This window comes from Chenopodium album, chromosome 20, assembly GCF_948465745.1.
Source record: "Chenopodium album chromosome 20, dcCheAlbu1.1, whole genome shotgun sequence".
In the NCBI taxonomy this organism is placed as follows: domain Eukaryota; kingdom Viridiplantae; phylum Streptophyta; class Magnoliopsida; order Caryophyllales; family Amaranthaceae; genus Chenopodium; species Chenopodium album.
In genome coordinates this window covers 41921536-41944054 of record NC_137853.1, presented here as the reverse complement: position 1 = coordinate 41944054, position 22519 = coordinate 41921536, and the positions used below count along the sequence as shown (strand labels likewise).

General features: G+C 33.4%; 1 protein-coding gene and 1 pseudogene across 2 annotated transcripts; both read left to right on the top strand.

The window, feature by feature from the left end:
- The first annotated feature begins 570 nt into the window (after positions 1–570).
- LOC145598249 (glycogen synthase kinase-3 homolog MsK-3-like) lies at positions 571–5072 on the top strand. Its single transcript, XM_081654580.1, has 13 exons — positions 571–816; positions 1762–1938; positions 2028–2120; positions 2206–2265; positions 2391–2663; positions 2751–2825; positions 2933–2989; positions 3107–3247; positions 3339–3389; positions 4047–4142; positions 4226–4309; positions 4473–4575; positions 4678–5072. Exons 2-13 carry the CDS (start codon positions 1837–1839, stop codon positions 4758–4760), a joined length of 1218 nt encoding a protein of 405 aa, XP_081510706.1. The 5' UTR covers positions 571–816; positions 1762–1836; the 3' UTR covers positions 4761–5072.
- Positions 5073–7826: 2754 nt separating this feature from the next.
- LOC145598792 (polygalacturonase At1g48100-like) lies at positions 7827–9933 on the top strand (annotated as a pseudogene). Its single transcript, XR_014103618.1, has 6 exons — positions 7827–8240; positions 8360–8527; positions 8680–8724; positions 8832–9042; positions 9124–9205; positions 9285–9933. The product of XR_014103618.1 is annotated as a polygalacturonase At1g48100-like (transcript).
- The last annotated feature ends 12586 nt before the right edge of the window (positions 9934–22519 follow it).

Genomic DNA, 22519 nt, shown 5'->3' with positions numbered 1-22519 from the left:
TACATAATATATTAAATGAATATTTTTAATATATTATGTGACTTTATATTTTTAAAATATAGGCCAACACGTTGAGTCGGTACTAAATTTTAAAAATGTTGTTCACACGTGTGAAAATGTTAGACTTGTGATTAATTTGTATTAGGTCGAGCGTTTTATTTATCGTGCTTGCATGACACGTTCAATTCATAAATTTAAGTGTAGGATTAATATCGAATAAATAAAAAACACAAAGATGTGTTGTGTTATGTAACTTGTGTTGTGTCAAGTTACGAGTATCATATGTTAAGAGTTCAAAAAAATTGCGAGTATGTTATTAGTCTGGTCACAAAAAAAGTAGATGAATTGATGATAGTCAAATGAGCAATGAAACGAGAAAGAAAACAAAATGTTTGAATAGTTATGGTTAAGAAAAGTAAGGAAAAACGGAAAAGTAATCCAAAATAGGGAAATAGTAAAAGCAAAGGGGCCATTCAAGTTTGAATGGTCAAAAAGGAGGAGAGAGACTAATGACTATGTCTATTACAATTACTCAATTTACAATAATAAATAATTAAAAATTATGTAATTGGGTGAAGAATTGCTGAATCAAAGAGAGAGAAACAGAAAGAGTGTATTGATTATTGAGTACAGACTTTCTCCCTTTGACTGTCACCAAAGCCCATAACACAAGCTTCATCTATTCTTTCTTCTTTCAAAACCCATTTTATAAGTCTTCTTCATTCTCATCCTCTCTCCATTTTTTTTTTTTTTTTTTCTGGGTTTACTCTAATCTCATTTTCCAGCAACCTGTTGTTCATCTTCCCGCCTTTACTGGTATGTCATTTTTGCTCTTATTTGTCTGTGTTTCTTCTCCCTTGTTCTCTAGTGAGTAATTTATCTTTTTTCTGGGTTTGTAATTATCGAGTCACACGTTCTTTTTTTTTTTTTTGTCTATTTTTCGCTCTATCTCTTTTAATTTGTGTCCCCTTTCAATTATTTCATTATCCGGAAGTTATTCTTTTACATGAATTATTGTTTTGCAATTAGGGTTACCCTACTCAATTTGGGTGACTTTCTGTTTGCCGTCCGTTTTGTGAATACCAATTTGTTAATCCATCCTTTTTCTTTATTTCTGTCATTCCCCTAACATAATTTTGCGCAGATCTCTGTTTTTTCTTACAGAAGAACTGGAAAAAATTAAAAAAAAAAAACAACAAAGTTTCAAGTTTGTATCTTTTCTTGATGATAAGATTAGTGATTCGTTTAGTTTTTGTGATCTGGGAAAGTTGAATCATTCTTTGTCAAATTGCAACAAACACTCATTGCATCAATGCACTTTCAATATAAAGTTTTTGTGGTTTTTATTACTCCCTGTATTATAAAATATCCCCCTCTTAATTAACGCACTTTCAATAAACTTAAATGCGCATATTTTGAGGTGCTCTTTTGAAAAATGTTGTATGGCTTGCTTAAAAATGGTACCTTTTGATTAAAGATTTATTTTCCGGTGGATGTGGATCTTGTATTAACAGTTGTTAGAATACTAGTAATTAATTATTGATAATGTTAATAAGACAAGTTTTCTGCAAATCGAGGAAACTGACCCTGGTAATAATTTGTTGATGATTTGATGTTATCCTATGTTTATTTAACACCATGGTTGGGAAGTTGCCAGTGCGCTTCCCACTTTGGTTTTTCCATAGCAGTTGTTATATGTTTATTGATGGCTTAATGAGCAAGGGTCTTACCATTTCTTTGATATCTATTTTCTTGCAACAGATTGTTATTTGTTCTTGGATCCTACTGGTTTTATTGTGTGCAAACGCTGGGTGGTTCTCCATCTTTCTGATTTAAATGGCTTCGGGGGGTATTCCTCCCACTTCCGGACTTAGAGAACCCGGTGGCATCGCTGGTGCTATTGATGGGATGAATGACATGAAAATTAGAGATGAGAAGGTAATTATCTTTTATTCATCCTGTCTATCCTTCTCTTCTTTCAGTCGCTTGATGCTTACTTATGGGAATGCTTGCCTCGGTCTTTTTAGGAAATGGAAACTGCTGTTGTTGATGGTAATGGTACAGAGACTGGTCATATAATTGTCACCACCATTGGTGGTAAAAATGGACAAGATAAGCAGGTAATATGGGATTGCTTTGTATACATTGTAGTAGTTCTGTTGTAAAATATGTGCTCTTATTTAAATTATGCCCTTGTGTTTTCAGACAGTGAGTTACATGGCTGAACGTATTGTTGGACAAGGATCCTTTGGAGTAGTGTTTCAGGTAAACTTGGCAATAACTGATTTAAAGCTTTCATCTTTTGTTTGCAAAAGCAAATAAGCAACATTATTTAAGACTTGAAGCCACCCTGTATTACATTACTAATTTACTACTGTTGGGATGTCTAGGGAAGGTGCTTGGAGTCGGGTGAAACTGTGGCTATAAAGAAAGTCCTTCAGGACAAGAGATACAAAAATCGTGAGCTGCAAACAATGCGTCTTTTGGATCATCCAAATGTTACCTCTCTGAAGCATTGTTTCTTTTCCACAACTGGGAAGGATGAGCTTTATCTTAATCTGGTGCTAGAATTTGTCCCTGAAACTGTTCACCGTGTCATCAGACACTACAACAAGATCAATCAGAGAATGCCATTGATATATGTAAAGCTGTACACATATCAGGTATCTGTAGTCTGGAGTTTGATTTTAAAGTATATTAGCCTATTAGGTACTTCAAGTGTTTCTAACTATAGCTTTTACTGACACCAGATCTGTCGAGCATTGGCCTACCTTCATGGGACTATTGGAGTATGCCATAGAGACATTAAGCCTCAAAACCTATTGGTAATGGTCTTTTAAAGATTTTCCTGTTTGAGTGTTTTTAGAATTAACTCGCTGTACAAGATCAATTTTTTCTATTGTTATTCTCATATCATCTTTTATTTATTCAGGTCAACCCGCATACACACCAATTAAAGATTTGCGACTTTGGAAGTGCTAAAGTTTTGGTTCGTTCTCTTGTTCCTGTTCTAACTTCTTGTTGCCAGTTGTCTTTGTCAGCTTCAGTGCTGTCGATACTATCTTCTCTATATTGGCTTAGACCATATTTTTAATTCTAATGGCAGGTGAAAGGAGAGCCAAATATATCTTATATATGTTCCAGATACTATCGTGCACCAGAACTGATATTTGGAGCTACTGAGTACACAACAGCAATTGATATTTGGTCTGCTGGCTGTGTTCTTGCTGAACTGCTGCTTGGACAAGTATGTTTTTTACTTCAAAGGTTTTAGTTGAGTATGTGAGACTGTTGCTTCAGACATCATAACCATGGTCTATGTATACTTGCTTTTGCAGCCTTTATTCCCTGGTGAGAGTGGAGTTGATCAGCTTGTGGAGATTATTAAGGTGATTTCCATAATCTTAAATCTTCTGTGATTTGTTTTCTTGATTTTTTATGTAAAAATGTTTGTTTTTTTTTTTTTTTTTTTTTTTTTTGATGTGATTGGCATCAGAATGTTTGCAAATAAAGTACTATTTCCGCATTGCATATTGTTTGGTTGTGGCTTGAATTTGCTTGCTAATAAGAGTAAATACTGAAAGATACCGGCACTTATATTCACTTGTGACTCAAAAACTTGCGTAATAATATATGCAATAGTAGGTTACACTGATACTGTCTTAAAAATCAATCAGCAAGGTACGGATTAGTAATAATAATATTCCTTCAATTTATCGTGGCACTCCCACTTTCTTTTGTAGTATAGCATGGGAGTGATGCTATAAATTAATGGGTGTCAAAATCATCAGTACATTAACTGGTTACTTTTCCACTTGGAACACATTTAACAGGAAGTAGTTTAGTGCATACCTGAGTTGCATGCTTGTGCAAAGTAGCAAAAGCTGAAATTGGGCTTGGAGTAAATGAATCCAGAAGCTTATTGCTGAAGTTTGTCTCAGTCTTTGGTTCCGGCTCTGGGGTTTTAACAAAGCAATGGTCTTGTTTTTCATCTTGGCTATACATGTTGATGTTTAACCCTACTTTCTCTTCTTTTACCAATGTAGGTTTTGGGTACCCCAACAAGGGAAGAAATAAAATGTATGAATCCCAATTACACAGAATTTAAGTTCCCCCAAATTAAAGCTCACCCATGGCACAAGGTATGCTGGTCTTTTATCTGCTCTTCCTTTAACCTTTACTGTGTGAATCTAGCTAATCTTGGCACTTGCTCTTTTAAATTCAGATCTTCCACAAGCGCATGCCTCCTGAGGCTGTGGATCTTGTCTCAAGACTTTTGCAATATTCTCCGAACCTTCGATGCACAGCTGTGAGTATTTAAGTGTTTTTTCCTTCTATGATAGCATTTGTTAACCAAGTCAATGTCTGTATTTAATCATATCTTTTCCATCAGTAATTTAGTATCATCTGCATGTTGCTGGATTTGGATTTTACTAATATCTGTGGTACTTTTTATTTCTGTCTTAATGCAGTTGGATGCTCTGACTCATCCGTTCTTTGATGAGCTACGTGATCCAAATACTCGCTTGCCCAATGGACGGGCCCTACCCCCACTCTTCAATTTTAAGGCTCATGGTATAATCACTTAGCAAGATCACCCCCTCCCCAAAAGTTTACTTTTACATTTCTTTCCTCTCCCTTGAGTGCTTGCTTACGCATTCTTCTGCTATTGACCAGAACTAAAAGGAGTTCCTACAGAAACTTTGGTGAGGCTAATTCCAGATCATGCTAGAAGGCAATGCGCTTTTCTTGGATCATGATGTGGTACATGATGATGCTCAGAAGAGGTGCTTCATGGAGAACTATTTCAGCTGTTTTGAAGTAGATAAGCTATGCATATTCAAGGGAGGATCTTTGGAGGTTATATTATTTCTATTAACATTATGTTCTCTGCTAACATGCTGATTAAGTTCATAATATGTCGTTGCTCATGGAACTGCATTGTGAAGGTTCTGTTTATTGTACCCAGAACCTAATAGGCGATGAACCATTGTCTGTAGATGTAACTGTAGGTTGTAACTATGTATCGAATTAAATGATCATTTTATTCTTTCATATGGTTCACTTTGTTATGTGACTCCAAGTGAGGAAGAGAGACGCTGTGTTGCTGTAGCTGTTGTGCTTTACAAAATTTTATTTTTATTATTGGTGCTACTCTAATGGGTGATGAAAACCCTATTGCTCTTTTACTTTCCCTTTTTTCTCACCCTCGAAAAATTATACTTGGAATTTATTATTGAATTAATCTGTGAAATTATTTAGGCTTGAAACAGAGCATCAAATGGAACTCGTGGCTGTATGTAGATGCATTCCTTGCCATGCTCATAATGTTTTGTATTTGTACTCGGTCACTCCTGTAATGTGCAATCAGTGCTGTAATCATATTGTTTGTCAGATTCGGGTTGTGTGTGTCTAAAAATTACGGTTAGCTGGTTTGCGTGGGTTAACAACTGGATAATGTGCTCGAATTTGAATTTACTTACGACTTTGGAATGTTTTCAAATACATTTATACTTCTATTTTAATGGTACTCCGGACAGTATTAAAATTTGAAAGTTACTTCTATCAAGAATACTTGGCTATTCAGTTGATTAAAATAGGAGAAATACACGGTTTTGGTTTTCATCCAGGATGTTCTCATTTGAAGCTAATTATCCATGAGTTACTTGGCCACCTTTGTTTTACACTGAAGAGAATTTGCAGTTTGCTACCTTCTCAGTTGGTTCTGATTGCTTGCTAATGCTGGATTGTCTGCTTAGTTTGCCTATGATATTCTTAAAAATCTATGAGAACGTACTCCATAATAATTACTACGTATTATGAATTAGTTTAAAAATTTACTTAGTTTTGAGTTGGTTATCAGTGCTATTGAGACGGCGAAAATTAATTAGAATTTCAGAGATTATGGTCACCGTCTTGTCAAATATTAAGGGTTTTAGATTTATTTCAGACAATCTTGTTTGTCAAGGAAGAAAATGCGGCAGAAAAAAGATATTAAGGCGTTGTGATGTAGTGTATCAATGTATAGTGGTACTTTGAGGATAATATCAGTGCAGAAGGACCCAAAGAATCTGCGATTTCTGCTTTTGGTTTTGAAATGAGTAGAATGAAGAGAGGACAAATCCCAATTGACTTCTTTAAGCCACATTGTTGCGGTCCTCCTGCAGATGGGCATACCGCCTACGTATATCCAAATCCAAAATGCTTTCATCCAAGGTCTACCAGCAAAGCAATGTTATTTTCACCCAAGTACGTACTACTCTTTTATCTTAGTTCTTGATGTCTGTGTCACAGGCCTGTTCACGGATCGGATATCCGATCCGAAATCTCATTTCGGATCGGATATCCGAAGCTTCGGATATCTAAAATTGATATCCGAATCCGATCCGAAAATTTCGGATATCCGAAGCTTCGGATATCTAAAATTGATATCCGAATACGATCCGAAAATTTCGGATATCCGATATCTGATATCCGAAAGCATTCGGATTGGATATTTCGGATATCCATTATCCGATAATATTAAAAAGTTGATTGCTTATCTAATAAATCTCATTAATTATATCAATTTTGTAACATTAAGCCTTCCTGACGTTCCTGTACAATATATATGAGCATTGTAGTCTTTTTTTGCAAATTAAATTATCAAAAGACCACCTAAGTTTTAATTTCGGATATTAGTTCGGATATCCGATATCCAAAAATTTTCGGATATCGGATATCCGAAAATTTGAAAACCAGTATCCGAATCCGTATCCGATATCCGATTTTTCGGATCGGATATCCTAAAATTCGGATCGGTTGCGGATCGAATTTTCGGATAGTTTTGTACAGGCCTACTGTGTCATGTAGTTGACAGTTGTGTAGTATCTTACTTATGCACTGAGTTTCCATTTTCGACGGTTTAGTTTTAATCATCAGACACTAGATTACGACAACTATGTTACTCGGACACTTAAATTGTAAAGAATTTTACGAAGTATGAAAAAGAGTGAACTCTAAAGTAGCATATGAGAAAGGGCAAGGAAGTGGAGCATTTAGTTTGTTAAGTTAAAAAATATGTAAATTGTACGAGGTGAGAAGAATATATTCTAAGGAATCTAACAGAATTGACAAGGAAAATCACCAATTGAGGGAAATGTAAGAAGGTTCTCCGAAGAAAAAGTAAAAAAGAAAAAAGCATGGGTTAATTAAAAAATTTACTGAAATAGTAAGCAGCTGTAAACCCAGAAATGGGAAGTTGTGGACCATTACACTCACTATGAGATGAGAGGGTAATGGGAATGGCTTGGGGGTGGGTAATCGTAATGGGGTAGAACATGGGAACTCTTTTCTTTTTATTATAATCAAAACACCAAGTCACTCACAAATCACAAATAGCTTATTTATTTGGTGCAATTTCTGGTTATTTATCTTTTTTGTATTCCTTAACCGTCGTCTCTGCTACATCTTCCTCTCACTCTCAAAAGCAAGCATGCTTCCTCACAATTTAAAAGGTCGGTTTTTGTGGCTTTTTTATATTCATTCTTCCCACTAACCTTAACCTTAACCTTAAGTTTCTCTTCACAAACTAACTTACCCACATTTTTTGTTTCTATATATATACACACATATACATACGCTGTATGTAGTAATAACATACAGTACATGCTTATACTTGGTGCTTCTCAGCCTTTCAGGTATTCATCTGTGTCTTTTTACCCAATTACACTCTCCTACTTGCCTTCTTCTCTCTTTTTTAACAACCACGTCCTTACCAAAACTTTAGCCAATTTCCTTGTTTGTTTGTTGTTGTTGTTCTAACTGGATTTTACTTAGTTTTTTTGATGGGGAAATTCCATCTGACATTGCTATTTCTGCACACTCTTTTTGCCATCAATGCATGCCTTTTTCCTGCCTCCCATGCTAGACACCATAGACACACTTACAAACCACACTAGCATGGACATTATATTTCTCCCCCTGATTCTGGAATTTCCCTGCCCCCTTCTTCTCAGCCTGATAACCCTGCAGCTGATCCTCCTGCCTATGCTCCTCCCGGTGTTTTTGATGTTAGGAGTTTTGGAGCCGTAGGGGATGGTGTTTCTGATGATACGGAGGCCTTTAAGGCGGCTTGGGATGCTGCTTGTAGTAGTACTGATAATTCTGAGTCTACTGCATTACATGCTCCTACTGGCCATACCTTCATGATTCAGTCTACCATCTTCTCTGGCCCTTGTCAAACTCAGATTATTTTTCAGGTACACTCTTTTTTTAATAGAAAAAAAACTTTCTTTTCAACTTTAACGAAAAAATATAGAACTGTTAGCATCATTCCCCTTTTCCTAATGTGGAATTATTTGCTTATTATGGTAAACAGATTGATGGATCAGTTGTGCCACCGGATGGGCCCGAGCAGTGGCCAAAAAATACTAGTAAGCATCAGTGGTTGGTGTTCTACAAAGTTGGAGGGATGTCACTCCAAGGGGGAGGTCGTATTGATGGAAGGGGAGGAAAATGGTGGGAGCTCCCCTGCAAGCCTCACAGGGTCAAATAACCACCTTTGCTCCATGTCATATATACTAGTTTAGAACTAATCAGCCTAACTTTTTAAAAGTACTTATTGTGTCTGTATTACACATTTAACGTTACTCTTAAACTTTTCTTTGGCTTTGACACGCTATTTCTCATTTCTTTTAGGGACCTAATGGAACCACACTGCCTGGTCCTTGTGATAGTCTAATTGTAAGCGTCTTATTTGAATCTTTTAAGAAAATTATAAGCACCGTATGATTGGAGGACTACATCTTTGTTGTTTGAAGCTTAAATAAATTATCTTTTATATGATGCAGGCCATCCGATTCTTTGAGAGTTCCAACTTAACAGTGAAAGGACTCCAAATCCAAAATAGTCCACAATTCCACTTCAGATTTGATGTTTGCCATAATGTCCACATAGAGTCAATTCATATAACATCTCCGGCTTTAAGTCCTAACACTGATGGGATTCACATTGAAAACACCAACAATAATGTCCAGATTTATAATTCCTTCATTTCTAATGGTTAGTCAGTCTCTTAGCATAAGATATAGTTTTTCCCCATCTTTACTTCAGAGTTGTCATACATGTTATTCCTGTATGCAGGCGATGACTGTGTCTCAATTGGCTCTGGTTGCTTCGATGTAGACATCAGAAACATCACCTGTGGACATGGTCATGGAATCAGGTATGCTAGCCTCAACTTTTAATCTCCTAATTTACTTGCTGAGGATATTGTAAGAACATTTGTTATTGGTTGTAATTAGTATTGGAAGCTTGGGGAACCACAATTCAAGGGCTTGTGTACACAATGTGACTGTGAGAGACTCGCTGATGAGAGAAACCAGCAATGGAGTGAGGATCAAGACTTGGCAAGGAGGCTCAGGTGCTGTCTCAGGGGTGACATTTGACAACATACGAATGGACTCTGTGAGGAACCCCATCATAATTGACCAGTACTATTGCTCCGGAAAAGGTTGCAACAACCAAACCTCAGCTGTCTTAGTGACTGACATTGTGTATTCTAGTCTGAAGGGCACGTATGATGTTAGGAGCCCTCCTATGCACTTTGGTTGCAGTGACGCAATCCCCTTTTCCAACATTACCTTGTCAGATATTGAGCTACTCCCGGCTGTTGGGGAAATGGTGTTGGACCCTTTCTGTTGGAATGCTTATGGAAGCTTAGAGTCGCTGACTATTCCTCCTGTATTCTGCTTGCAAGAGGGTATCCCTCCTCAACCTATCTTGGAAAGTAGCATTGATCATTGCTGAGTTGATCAGCATCTAGTATGCAATGTATATACATTTGTAGAAGAATTGATTTGGTGTGTCAATTGTGCTGCCGCCGAGTTTCTATTCAAGGAGAAGCATATTTAAGTCTTCTCCTGATGTAATAGTATAACAGGTTTTCAAGTATGTAATGTCAATTCTGAGGCTTTAATCTCACTTTTATGTTCTGTTCTTTGTATCATAGATTCATGCAATTGTATGAGTAATGTTGTTCTAATTTGATCATGTTATCAAAATAAAGCTTTTAAGCTTTAAGTAATTATATAATTGTCATCAAGTACTATTTTCTATATTGTCATCTTCTATTACACCTCTATTCTTATACTACTGTAGTAAATTGTTGATTTCACTATTTTTAGTGGAAGATGAAGAATTTGTGGTATGGGTATTTTCACCTTTATTTAGGGTATACTAAAAATAATTTAAAATAATTGCTAGGCTTACCAATCTTGTAAAATTACATTCAAACAACGAAAATTCTTCCATTAGACTTTTTATTCAAATTACATACATAATTCTAAACATACATTTACATTCAATAAAATAGAAATGAGCACAGTTAGAAAGCAACCTTAGTGGTGAACTCAATTAATTATTACAATAGTATTTTTAAAAATAATAATAGTTAACAAATTTTGAACTTGTAAAGTTAAATTACAATATGTCTTAACATGCACTCCGTATTGCCATTTATTTGAAACTGTAGAATATATAAAGTACTCCCTCTGTGTTTTTTTAAGTGATACACTTTCCAATTCCGGCCTTATTTTTTTTTAAAGTGGTACACTTCCTTTTTTTGGCAAAACAATACATTAAAATATTATATCTCTCTCCTCTCATGGTCCCCACCCAAACCCACTACTACTTTTTTATTATATCTTTCCTCTCACATTTATTACTTTTCAATAAATTATTAACCCTACTTTCTTTCTTTAACAATTTTTAATACTCCACTACCCCACTTACCTCTTATTTTATTTAAGTCAATTAAATTGCCTAAAATTTTGTGCCGGTCAAAGTGTATCACTTAAAAAAACACGGAGGGAGTACAAATTTCATCATAAGAGTATTAATTACTCCCGTAGTGTATTAAGGGTCTGTTACATTAACTGAACTGAACTGAATATTTTATGAGAGAAGAAATTAAGAGCTGAACTGAACTGAACCAATTAAACTGATTGGAGTTGAACTAAACTGAACTGAACTGATTGGAGCTGAACTAAACTAAACTGAATTGAAATTAAGCTGAAGTAAACAGACCCTAAACTAAAACTACTAATGTTAATTTGTATGCAAAAGGATGGTCCAATTTATAGTCTTGGACTAGTCATGTAATGTTCAAATAGTCATTATATGTATCGATGTATGTGAGTGTTTCTGAAGTGAAAATCAAATCATCCTCAAAAACAGTTTCATGTTAATATTCAAATGATTAATCACCTCCCAAAGTTTAAACAAAGTGCACTCAACTTGTAATCACTTACTACGAGTAGTACTATTTTAATCAAATGGGAGTATAATACGAGAAAAGTGTGGCGCAAATTTGCTTAAACTGAAAAAGAGGTTAATCATAATGCGGCCGCGACCGATAGTGTGCACAATCAGAGTTTCACTTTGTTGGGGGTCTAAGTTGTGCATCACATTTGTCTTAAAAATAAATAAATTGTGCATCACATTTCAACCTTAGATCAATATCAGATTGAAGAATATTCACTTTTTGTACATTAATATGCCCCTTTAAAATTAAGCTAGTTGGGTAAAATTTAATGTAATCCTACATTTGGCCACCAGCCCACCACCGTCAAGCAACTTATAAACAATTTACTTTTTAATAAAGATTTCAAATGTGACTAACGATTAACGAGGGATGTAACTTGATTATTATTATATATATACAATATATACGGAGATAAAAAATACTATGTAGTAGTAGTAATAATAATAATAATAATAATAATAATAATAATAACGATATGATTTAGCAAGAAGTATAAGTTGATACAATACAGACAAAGTGTACAACCACCTGGCGAGATCTATTAAAAACATCTTAACCTCCTTTCTTTCTAAGTGCGGATGAATAAAAAAGTTTTCTAAAAAAAGTAAAGGCTATAATTCATGCATTTGGACCAATTTCAAAGCTTTCGGACCCAAAAAAGTAAAGGTTTTAATTTATAATTTCGGACCATGCATTTTCGAAAACTTTTAAACCATTGTCAAATACTAAAGTAACGGTAGGAGGATACATCCCAATGTCATTCACATATACTCTCCCTAATCAGTCACATATATGCATGTCCATGTATAGTGAGATTTAGAGTCTCATAAATGAAAGACATGTAAGTTAAGTAATTAATATATCATTTAGATTAAGCTAATATTAACGCCAAAACTACAAAGTAGAATAACTTTAAATATTTTAATGTTGTGGGAATATTATGCACTAATACTAGATTGTATATCAAGTACAAAAATGCCGTACAATTTATGACCTAATTTATATTACTCCCATGGAAAATTGGCAATGGAAGAAGTACTTATACATAAAACATTTATAGTGCGGATTATTCTATGTTGATTAATATAATTAGGTGAAAGGATTGGTGATGTCATGTTTTATTAAAGAAGTAATGTATTTGTACAATACACAAGAAAAGTATTGATATAGGTAGATAAGCAATATATAGTTACTTGGTATAAAAGTCCAAGTGTCCAAGTTGATTAAATAAAAGGCTTAAAAAAGAAGAAAAGAATCTTAAAAAGGGAAGGCGGAGAAGTGGAATGGCAACTTTAAAGAAGAGGGGGTTTCATGCGCATATAAAGACGACAGAGGAGGTATAATAATCATGGGGTTCTCCTAAAACTCGAGAATTATGTAGCTACAATTCAAGAACGAGGGAGATGGTATGCTATTTCGTAGCCTGCCTCAATACAATATTCAATAATGTGTTTTCTTTTCTTTCACTAAAGGTGTTGCGCTAGTATTAGTCGGTGCTCCGTGCGCGAGTTTTATTCCAATATAAATTATAACATGCAACTTACCTACCATTATAATTAGTGTATGACCAATTTCAATTCGTCTTTCCCGGCTTTACATGTTTTGTAACAATGAACTCTATTCTTCAAGTTGAATATAAAGTATAAACTGTATTTTACTCACATTCATCAGGTTAATGTTTAAGTTTAGTTATTATATATATATATTATCTGGTTTACGGTGAATTCTAGCTACAATAAATAGTGCAATTTCACAAACATATTCAGCTCCCTCCAAATGCAATTCCATCTTATCTAATGTTGGACATGCATACATATTACGAATAATCGGAGATCTCTACCGCATAAAAACAAACTAATAAACAAAATAAATACTCCACAGTATACATTGCAATTATTTGATGACGAATTGTGATAGCTAATTTAAGATACAAATTTTTTAAAAAAAAGGTATATACGAAGTATTTTACAAGATTGAGGTCCATATATAGGCCATACTCCATAGGCATATGATAAGTAAAATAGTTGATCCAAAACGGTGGGTTGGGATGCGTTCCAAAGTTGCCATGAATGGATGCCGTTGACTAAGTTCATGATAACACCATCATCTATATATGTCTATGTGGTCTGCCCAAGTTCACCGGCCTTATGGGTATAAGGGCATTCCACTATTCTTTCCATTTTTTCAGCTTTTATAACACCTTTTATTTTTCAGTAATAATACAATTTACTATTATTATATGATCTCCTTTTTTTAAGCTTTAGCAACATTGGATGAGCAAGGATTCCAACAATTTAATTGGATATTGCGGTCTAATGATCTAATCTATCCTACTTGTACTGTATTATTCTAGTATTTCTAATGCATCATGTTAGATTTCAATTTTTTTTTATTTTTGAATAAATTAAGGAAATAAAGAAACCTTAGAGACATTCGGCAAGAGGAAATAAATATAGAATTTTACTTTTTTCATAACTACTTAAGTGTAATATACACCTTATTTTAAGTATATACGAGCCTTATTTATAAATACTCGTAAAGTCGTAATAACTTGTACTTTAGTTTGTAACATTTAATTATAACATCATCTTCCTCATTTTTTGAGTTTAAACTCAATTAAAGTTTTTTTTTTTTTTTTTTTTTTGACAAGAGCAAACTAAAAAAAAACTCAATTAAAGTTGTTATAGTTAAAAAGCAAATTCATTATTATATTTAAACAAGGAGCGGTCGAACAAAGTATCCCATCAAGATAGGAAAAGAAATACATACGAGTATAATAACATCCATATATGTAGATTAGATTATAATTTTATGTGCCGCCTATGCCCCATAGGTATAAGAATACTATCATCCAGATAATATGATTAGGTACATTAAACAATAGTCAAATGCATTTAAGGCTTGCTTATTACTTCATCATCTAGCTAATTAGGCAAAAAATATTAATTGAATATATCCAACATGCCAAAAAGGGAAGGGAATAAAAAATCATCACTAATAGAGAGAAGAGATTGGGGAAAGTTAAAGTAAAAGGTTGTTCTACAAAAACTTCATTCTGCAGCACGGAAGAACTAAAAGAGAGTTGCACTGAAAACAAATAAAACCAGAAAGTAATAATTGGTAGTCGTATATGAGAGGAATTTCTCAAAGAGATAGGGCATGCTATCTTTATATTGTATAGAAACATAATGAGACATTCCAAACCTCAAAACGTATTGAGAAAAACACGTAATATAATTATGGTATAGCTAGCTTGCTTGTTGCATCTAATAAAAAAATTATACAGTACTTGCATTGTTATACTATATAGCTAGAAGCAAATTAGGATGGAATCTTAATTGGTAACCCACTAACTAAACTTGCATGATATGGTCAGCATCTGAAGACACCTTTCTCTTATTCTTATACGTTAACCCAGGCCACTAATTCATTTTACATTACTAAATCATCTAAAGGTTTTCCCCAAAATACCTTTTATTAATTCTGTTAATTACTAACAGAATATTTTCAAAATGACATGTAAAGTAACTAGACTCTCTTTCCTTCCATTGGTCATTTCTCATTTCATAAAAGGGATGAAACCAACAACAAACATGAAATTTTGGAACCACGTTTTAATAAATGTAGCTAGAGAAACATATTGTCATATTGTATGTTTAATTTGTATGTTGTGTCCATGCCCATAGTTTATCCAACACCTAATATAACCTACTCGTACAACTCATTCACCAAATACTTGTCTTTAATTAGGCCCGTTCCTTTTTCTTTTATTTATTCCGTCACTTTAATAACAATTCACATTACACTTAGATTTTTCAATTCTGCCAAAAAAATATAGGTGATCTGAACAGAATATGATTATTGTCTAACTATTTAGGTTACTGTATATGCAAATGTATATATGCTAGATCTAAGCAAAAATTTAAAAAAAAAAATAAAAAACATTATTAGTCCCTCATGGGACAAGGATTAGGGATGATGACATGAATCCTCTAATAGGGTTAGGCTTTCCCCAAAATTAGATATGACGTGAAGGTGTCCAACACGTGTCTAGAAATTGATGTGTGCCAAGGTTACAATGATAAGCTTCGGGCTTTCCTTGGATTCAGAAGTTGTTGCTCGAATGTTGGTGGACGAAATTCCAGCCAACTCTCCCTACATACACATTATCCGTCACTGCCAAGCCTTGATTACCCAACGTGATTGGGAAGTGGTAGTGTCCCATTGTTTTAGAGAGGCCAATCGTGCTGCGGATTGGCTTGCTAATTATGGGGTATATGCTACACAAGACTTGGTTTTATTTGAGGCGATCCCGAGAGATCTTCAGGCCGTTTTATTGGAGGACTTGGGAGGAGTGGCGTTGCCTCGTATGGTTCCTACTAATAATGGTTTCTAATAGTGCCCTTATGGCATTCTGTTAGTTTGTTCTTTATGGTTCAGTAGTTTCTTTTAGTTGTCTTGGAGTTTTAGTGTCGTTTGCTTTGTCTTAGGGGCTTTGCCCCTCTCTTTCACCAAAAAAAAATAAGCTTCAGGCAATCTTTGTTACTATTTTACATTTTTACCAATACAAAAGCATTAATTTGATCATAATCATAATTGCAACAAAAAATAAATAAATAGATAAAATAAAATAAAATAAAGACTTGTGCTTATGTTTGTCTATAATTCAATTATCTCTATTTATTCACAATATCCTTTATCCACTTCTCCTTTCAAGGCCTTATCGAGTGGTAATGGAAAATCTATAATTAAGAAACACAATTGCTTAGGGATGAAAATCCATTATCAATTGACAATTAGTGTAGAACAAGCACACAAAACTTGATTACTTTTTCAACTCTGAAGTGGTGAACATGAGCTACACTTACACAAGCTTGGACTATGTTACTCGGTTAAAGGATCAACAAATAGCAAGTCGAATTTAATAAATAACTGCTACTCTTGGTCAATAAATAAATAAATAAATAAGAGTGTATGTAGCAAAAGACTGTAGGTCTAAAATTTAACTGTGACGAGTGTTTTCAAAAAAAAAAAAATAAAAAAAAATAACTGTGACGAGTTGAATAGTAAAACTTAACCTATGACCATTCAATAATCAAACAGAAAAAAACCATGTAAAATAGGCTAACCTAGTAAGGAAAATAGCAACAATGGAGGAGTATAAACAACAACAAGAACACCAAATTAATTGTAAATTTGTAATGTAGCGTAATTACGCAATGCAAATAAAATGAGATTTGTTGATTTAGGCATTAGCATTTAGCAATATTAGGGGAATTCATATCCAAATCTGCTTGTTTTTTTATTAGTAGGCCACAACGATGGGACAACTTTGACTTAATTGTTTAGTTCAGAACCAAAACAACAGGCCTTCAATTCAGAATTTAGCGCAGAGTCATTTTGGGCTTTGTCTAGGCATTTAAAATGGGCTGGACTGTATACAATCATTCCAAACTTCACCTCAAATATTGGGATCACAATTCCACCTTTTTTTTTTTTTTTTGAAGATAATTCCATCCCTTTTTTAATCCTAAATAAATAGATTGATTTTTGCATCTAACTTAGGCCCCGTTCTTTAGAGCTGCTTTGCTCTGCTCTGCATTGCTCTGCTGAAATCTGCTCTGCTTTGCTCTGCTCTGCTCTGCTGAAATCTGCTCTGCTCTGCTTTAATCTGCTCTGCTCTGCCCTGCTCTGCTCTGCTCTGCTTAAAATTAATATTTAATATTGAATTATTATAATAATAATGTATATTTAATAATAATAATAATAATAATAATAAATAATTAATACTTAATGATAATAATTAATATTTAATAATAATAATAAATAAATAATATTTAATAATAATTAATATTTAATAATAATAATAATATATAATTAATATTTAATAATAATAAAAAATAAATAATATTTAATAATAATAATTAATATTTAATAATAATAATATATAATTAATATTTAATAATAATAATATTAATAATAATATAATTAATATTTAATAATATTAATATTATTAATAATAATAAATATTTAATAATAAAATTTAATGATTATAATAATAGTAATAATAGTAGTAGTACGTAGTAGTAGTAGTAGTTGTTGTTGTTGTAGTAATAATAATAATAATAATAAAAATAATAATAATATTTAATATTTAATAACAATAATAAATCATTACTATTATTATTATAGTATTAGTACTAGTAGTAGTAGTAGTAGTAGTAGTAGTAGTAGTAGTAGTAGTAATAATTGTAATATTATAATAATAATAATAATAATATTAATAGTAATAATAATAATAATATTAGTAATAATAATATTAGTAATAATAATAATAATGATAATGATAATAATAATAATAATAATAATAATAACAACAACAACAATAATACTAATAATAATAATAATAATAATAATAATAATAATAATAAAATCTGCTCTGCTCTGCTTTGCTGAAATCTGCTTTGCTCTGCTCTGCTTTGCTCTGCTCTGCTGAAATCTGCTCTGCTCTGCTCTGCTGAAATCTGCTCTGCTCTGCTCAGAAGCTCAAAAGAACAGGAGAATCATCTCGATTGATCATAAAAATGAACATTGATTTTTAGAACTTGGTAACTCATCTTTTAGCTCCATTTGAAGAATACAAATGAGCAAATATTTTCAAATGAGCAAAAAATTGAGTGTAATTATACCTAACTCTAGCTATGGTAAGTTAGATAGTAAAAACTGCATAGATTATTTGAGTACACAAATTTATTCTTATTATCATAAATTGTAGTCAATTACCAAACAGGCAATACATACTTTATATGATGAATAAATGAACCATGACTTTATCACTCTTTGTCAACTGTCTAAATAATTTATAAAACACTGATGTGTGATCCATTTATTTGGTTGATACCCGTCAAAAACAAATTATTTGATTGATAAAAATCTTTAGCCTGAAGTGTCTTTAATTTAAGTAGATCTCACAACTTTAATGTGTTAAATACAATCTTTATTGGAGTATTATACGTGTATTTCCTTCGTGTTTTTTTTTTTTTAAACAAATCTTTCGTTCTTTTTTGTTTAACTTGATTTTTCTTTTTTCTTTGCTCAATTTGACTTTTTACGATCTCCACAACATATGTTAAAAACGTAAATATCTCCATTTTCATTTATGCGAAAATTGTTTTTAAAAATAGACATTAAGACGAATTTAACAAGATTGTATGTAATTATAATTTTTATAAATTAGTGATAATATATAGTCAAAATTTTTAATGTTTAACCATACAAGTTTAATGGGCCAAATAAATAAATTAAATTACCAAGTAGTGACCAACCACTACTTAGTTCATATTAGAATTAATAATAACTTAATAAGTGATAGCATTTAATAATACTTGGAATATTATCTGTCAAAATTTGTACTCGTACTACTATGGACCATATATTCATATGTCATTGTTTAAGTATCTGATGACATCATTAGGCATACGTAATATTTTTGTGACAACTATTGGAGTTACTTGATGAGGCTAAATTTTACGCCTTATATTGACCGGCCGCAGGTATAAAAATTTACTCCATTCATTTCGTAATAAACTACTAATAATCACAACTGCATAAAAATTAATAAAAAATTATAAGGTGGGATAAAAATAAATTATAATAAAGAGTTGGTAGAGGAGAGAAATAATAAAATATGTGTAAGAAAAATAATAGTAGGTCATTACCAAATAAGAGAGTGTTGTAATTATTATGAAACAAATGTAATAAGAAAGTGTTGCGATTTATGAAATGGAGGAAATACAAAATGTTTATTTAAAAAAATAATTACTGTAATCTCTCCGTTTTTTTCAAAAGCTACACTTAGACCGGTAATTGGTTTTATTGATGTCTCTAAAGAGAGATCTTTCTAACCAAGAGATAAGAAAAGAGATATTCTCTAATCATAAAGAAAAAGCGTTGGGTCTAGAAGGTTTTACTACAGGATTTTTTTAGAATTAGTGGGTTGTAGGCCTGAGTTTACGAAATCAATGCAAGTTGTGAACGGGTAAAATGACCGTTTAAGGGCATATTGGACGATTCCACCAACCCAATTTGACTCACGGAGGATATTAGAGACCATGGTAAACATCTCGACAAATTTTATTTTCGGGCGAAAAAAGGTCAAAAAAGTACAAAATTGAAGGCTATAATCCACGCTTTTGAAGAAAACTTGAAGTTTCGGGGCCGGGTGGCGAAAAATCTTGAAACACTAAGGGATACATCTCGAGGTTATATAATGTCGTTTGAAACCATATATGATCATTTAATGTTGTCATAAAAGTCTGTTGTAGGATTGAATTTACAAAATCAGTGCAAGTTGCGAACGTGTAAAATGTCCGTTTAAGAGCATATTGGTTGGTTCCACCGACCAATTTGGACTCATGGAGGGTATTACAGACCATGGTAAACATCTCAGCAATTTTTATTTTCGGGCGAAAAAGGTAAAAAAAATTACAATAATGTAAGCTATAATCTACGTTTTTTTAAGAAATTTTGAGGTTTTGTGGTCCAGTAGCTAAAAGTGTTGAGACCCTAGGGAATATATCTCGGTGTTATATAATGCCGTTTGAAACCATATATGATCATTATATGTTATCATAAGCGTACGTGATACGCTTGAGTTTACGAAATCACTTCAAGTTGTGAACGGGTAAAATGACCGTTTAAGGGCATATTTGATGGTTCTACCGACCCAATTTGACTCCCGGAGGATATTAGGAACTTTGGTAAACATATCGGAAATTTTTATTTCTGGGTGAAAAAAGGTCAACAAAAATTACAAAATTGAAGGCTATAATCCACGTTTTTTGAAAAAATTTTAGGTTTCGAGGCCCGGTGGCGAAAAGCCTTGAGATCCTAAGGGATACTTCTTGGGGTCATATAATTCCGTTTTAAACCATATATTATCATGATATGTTGTCATAAACGTCCGTGGTAGGCTTGAGTTTACGAAATCACTTCAAGTTCTAAAATGACCGTTTATGGGAATATTGGATGGTTCCACCGACCCAATTGCACTCTTGGAGGGTATTAGGGACCATGGTACACATCTCGGCATTTTTTTATTTCCAGGCGAAAAAAGGTAAAAAAAAAATACAAAATTGAAGGCTATAATCCACGCTTTTTGAGGAATTTAGGGGTTTCGGGGCCCGGAAGCGAAAAGCCTTGAAACTCTAAGGGATACATCTCGGGGTCATATAATGCCATTTGAAACCATATATGATCATTTTATGTTGTCATAAACGTACGTGGTGAGCTTGAGTTTACGAAATCACTACAAGTTGTAAACAGTTAAATTGACCGTTTAAAGGCATATTGGACGGTTCCACCGACCGAATTTGACCCCCGGAGGATATTAGGGACCATGGTAAACATGTCGTCAATTTTTATTTCTGGGCGAAAAAAGGTCAAAAAAAATATATAATTGAAGGCTATAATCTACGCTTTTTGAGGAATTTTGAGGTTTCGGGGCTCGGTGGCGAAAAGCCTTGAATCCTAAGAGATATATCTTGCGGTATATAATGCCGTTTGAAACCATATATGATCATTATATGTTGTCATAAACGTCCGTGGTAGGCTTGAGTTTACGAAATCTTTTCAAGTTGTGAACGGGTAAAATGACCGTTTAAGGACATATTTGATGGTTCTACGAACCCAATTTGGCTGCCAAAGGATATTAGAGGCAAGGTAAACATCTCGGCAATTTTTATTTCCAGGCGAAAAAAGTTAAAAAAACGACAAAAATGAAGGCTATAATCCACGCTTTTTTAGGGATTTTGAGGTTTTAAGGCTCGGCGGCGAAAAGCCTTGAGACCCTAAGGGATACATCTTGGGGTTATATGATGCTGTTTGAAACCATATATGATCATTAAATGTTTTCATAAATGTCTGTGGTAGGCTTGAGTTTACAGAATCACTTCAAGTTGTGAACGGGTAAAATGACCGTTTAAGGGCATATTTGATGGTTCCACCGACCCAATTTGACTCCCGGAGGATAACATGGAAAAAAGGTCAAAAAATTACAAAATTGAAGGCTATAATCCACGCTTTTTGAGAAATTTTGAGGTTTCGAGGCACGGTGGCGAAAAGCCTTGAGACCATAACGGATACATCTTAGGGTCATATAATTCCGTTTGAAACCATATATGACCATTATATGTTGTCATAAACGTCTGTGGTAGGCTTGAATTTACGAAATCACTTCAAGTTGTGAACGGGTAAAATGACCGTTTATGGGCATATTGGATGGTTCCACCGACCCAATTGGACTCTTAGAGGGTATTAGGGACCATGGTTAACATCTTGGCATTTTTTATTTCCAGGCGAAAAAAGGTAAAAAAAATACAAAATTAAAGGCTATAATCCACGCTTTTTGAGGAATTTTGGGATTTCGGGGCCCGGTAGCGAAAAGCCTTGAAACTCTAAGGGATACATCTCGGGGTCATATAATGTCATTTGAAACCATATATGATCATTTTATGTTGTCATAAACGTACGTGGTGAGCTTGAGTTTACGAAATCACTACAAGTTTTAAACAGTTAAATTGATCGTTTAAAGGCATATTGGACGGTTCCATCGACCGAATTTGACCCCCGGAGGATATTAGGGACCATGGTAAACATGTCGTCAATTTTTATTTCTGGGCGAAAAAAGGTCAAAAAAATATATAATTGAAGGCTATAATCTCGCTTTTTGAGGAATTTTGAGGTTTCGGGGCTCGGTGGTGAAAAGCCTTGAAATCCTAAGAGATATATCTTGCGGTATATAATGCCGTTTGAAACCATATATGATCATTACTCCCTCCGTCCCTAAATTACATTCATCTATGGAAATTTACACGGGAATTAAGGGGGGAAGAATAAGACAAATAACAATAACTAGATAGTGCTATGGGAAGTACAAAGATAGAATAATTATTACTCATGACATGTCATCAATCCTTTGCAAAAAAAAAAGGACCAATCACATACTCCTAATTGAAAATTTTTAACCTATCATATTCATTGTAATTTGGCACAAGGATTATTAGTGAGATTAGAAAATGATGAGTGAGAAAGCATTAAATATAAAACAGAAAAAGAGAGTTGATTTATTAAAAAAAAAACTTACCGAAAATAGAAAGGAGGAATGTAATTTTGAAATACCAAAAATAGAAAGGAGGAATGTAATTTAGGGACGGA

Bases quoted from the DNA above. Each gene is read 5' to 3' on its own strand.
- LOC145598249 (XM_081654580.1), top strand. From the start codon at position 1,837: ATGGCTTCGGGGGGTATTCCTCCCACTTCCGGACTTAGAGAACCCGGT. The intron at 2,266-2,390 runs GTAAACTTGGCA...TGGGATGTCTAG, and splicing joins CCTTTGGAGTAGTGTTTCAG to GGAAGGTGCTTGGAGTCGGG. The intron at 4,576-4,677 runs GTATAATCACTT...GCTATTGACCAG, and splicing joins CTTCAATTTTAAGGCTCATG to AACTAAAAGGAGTTCCTACA.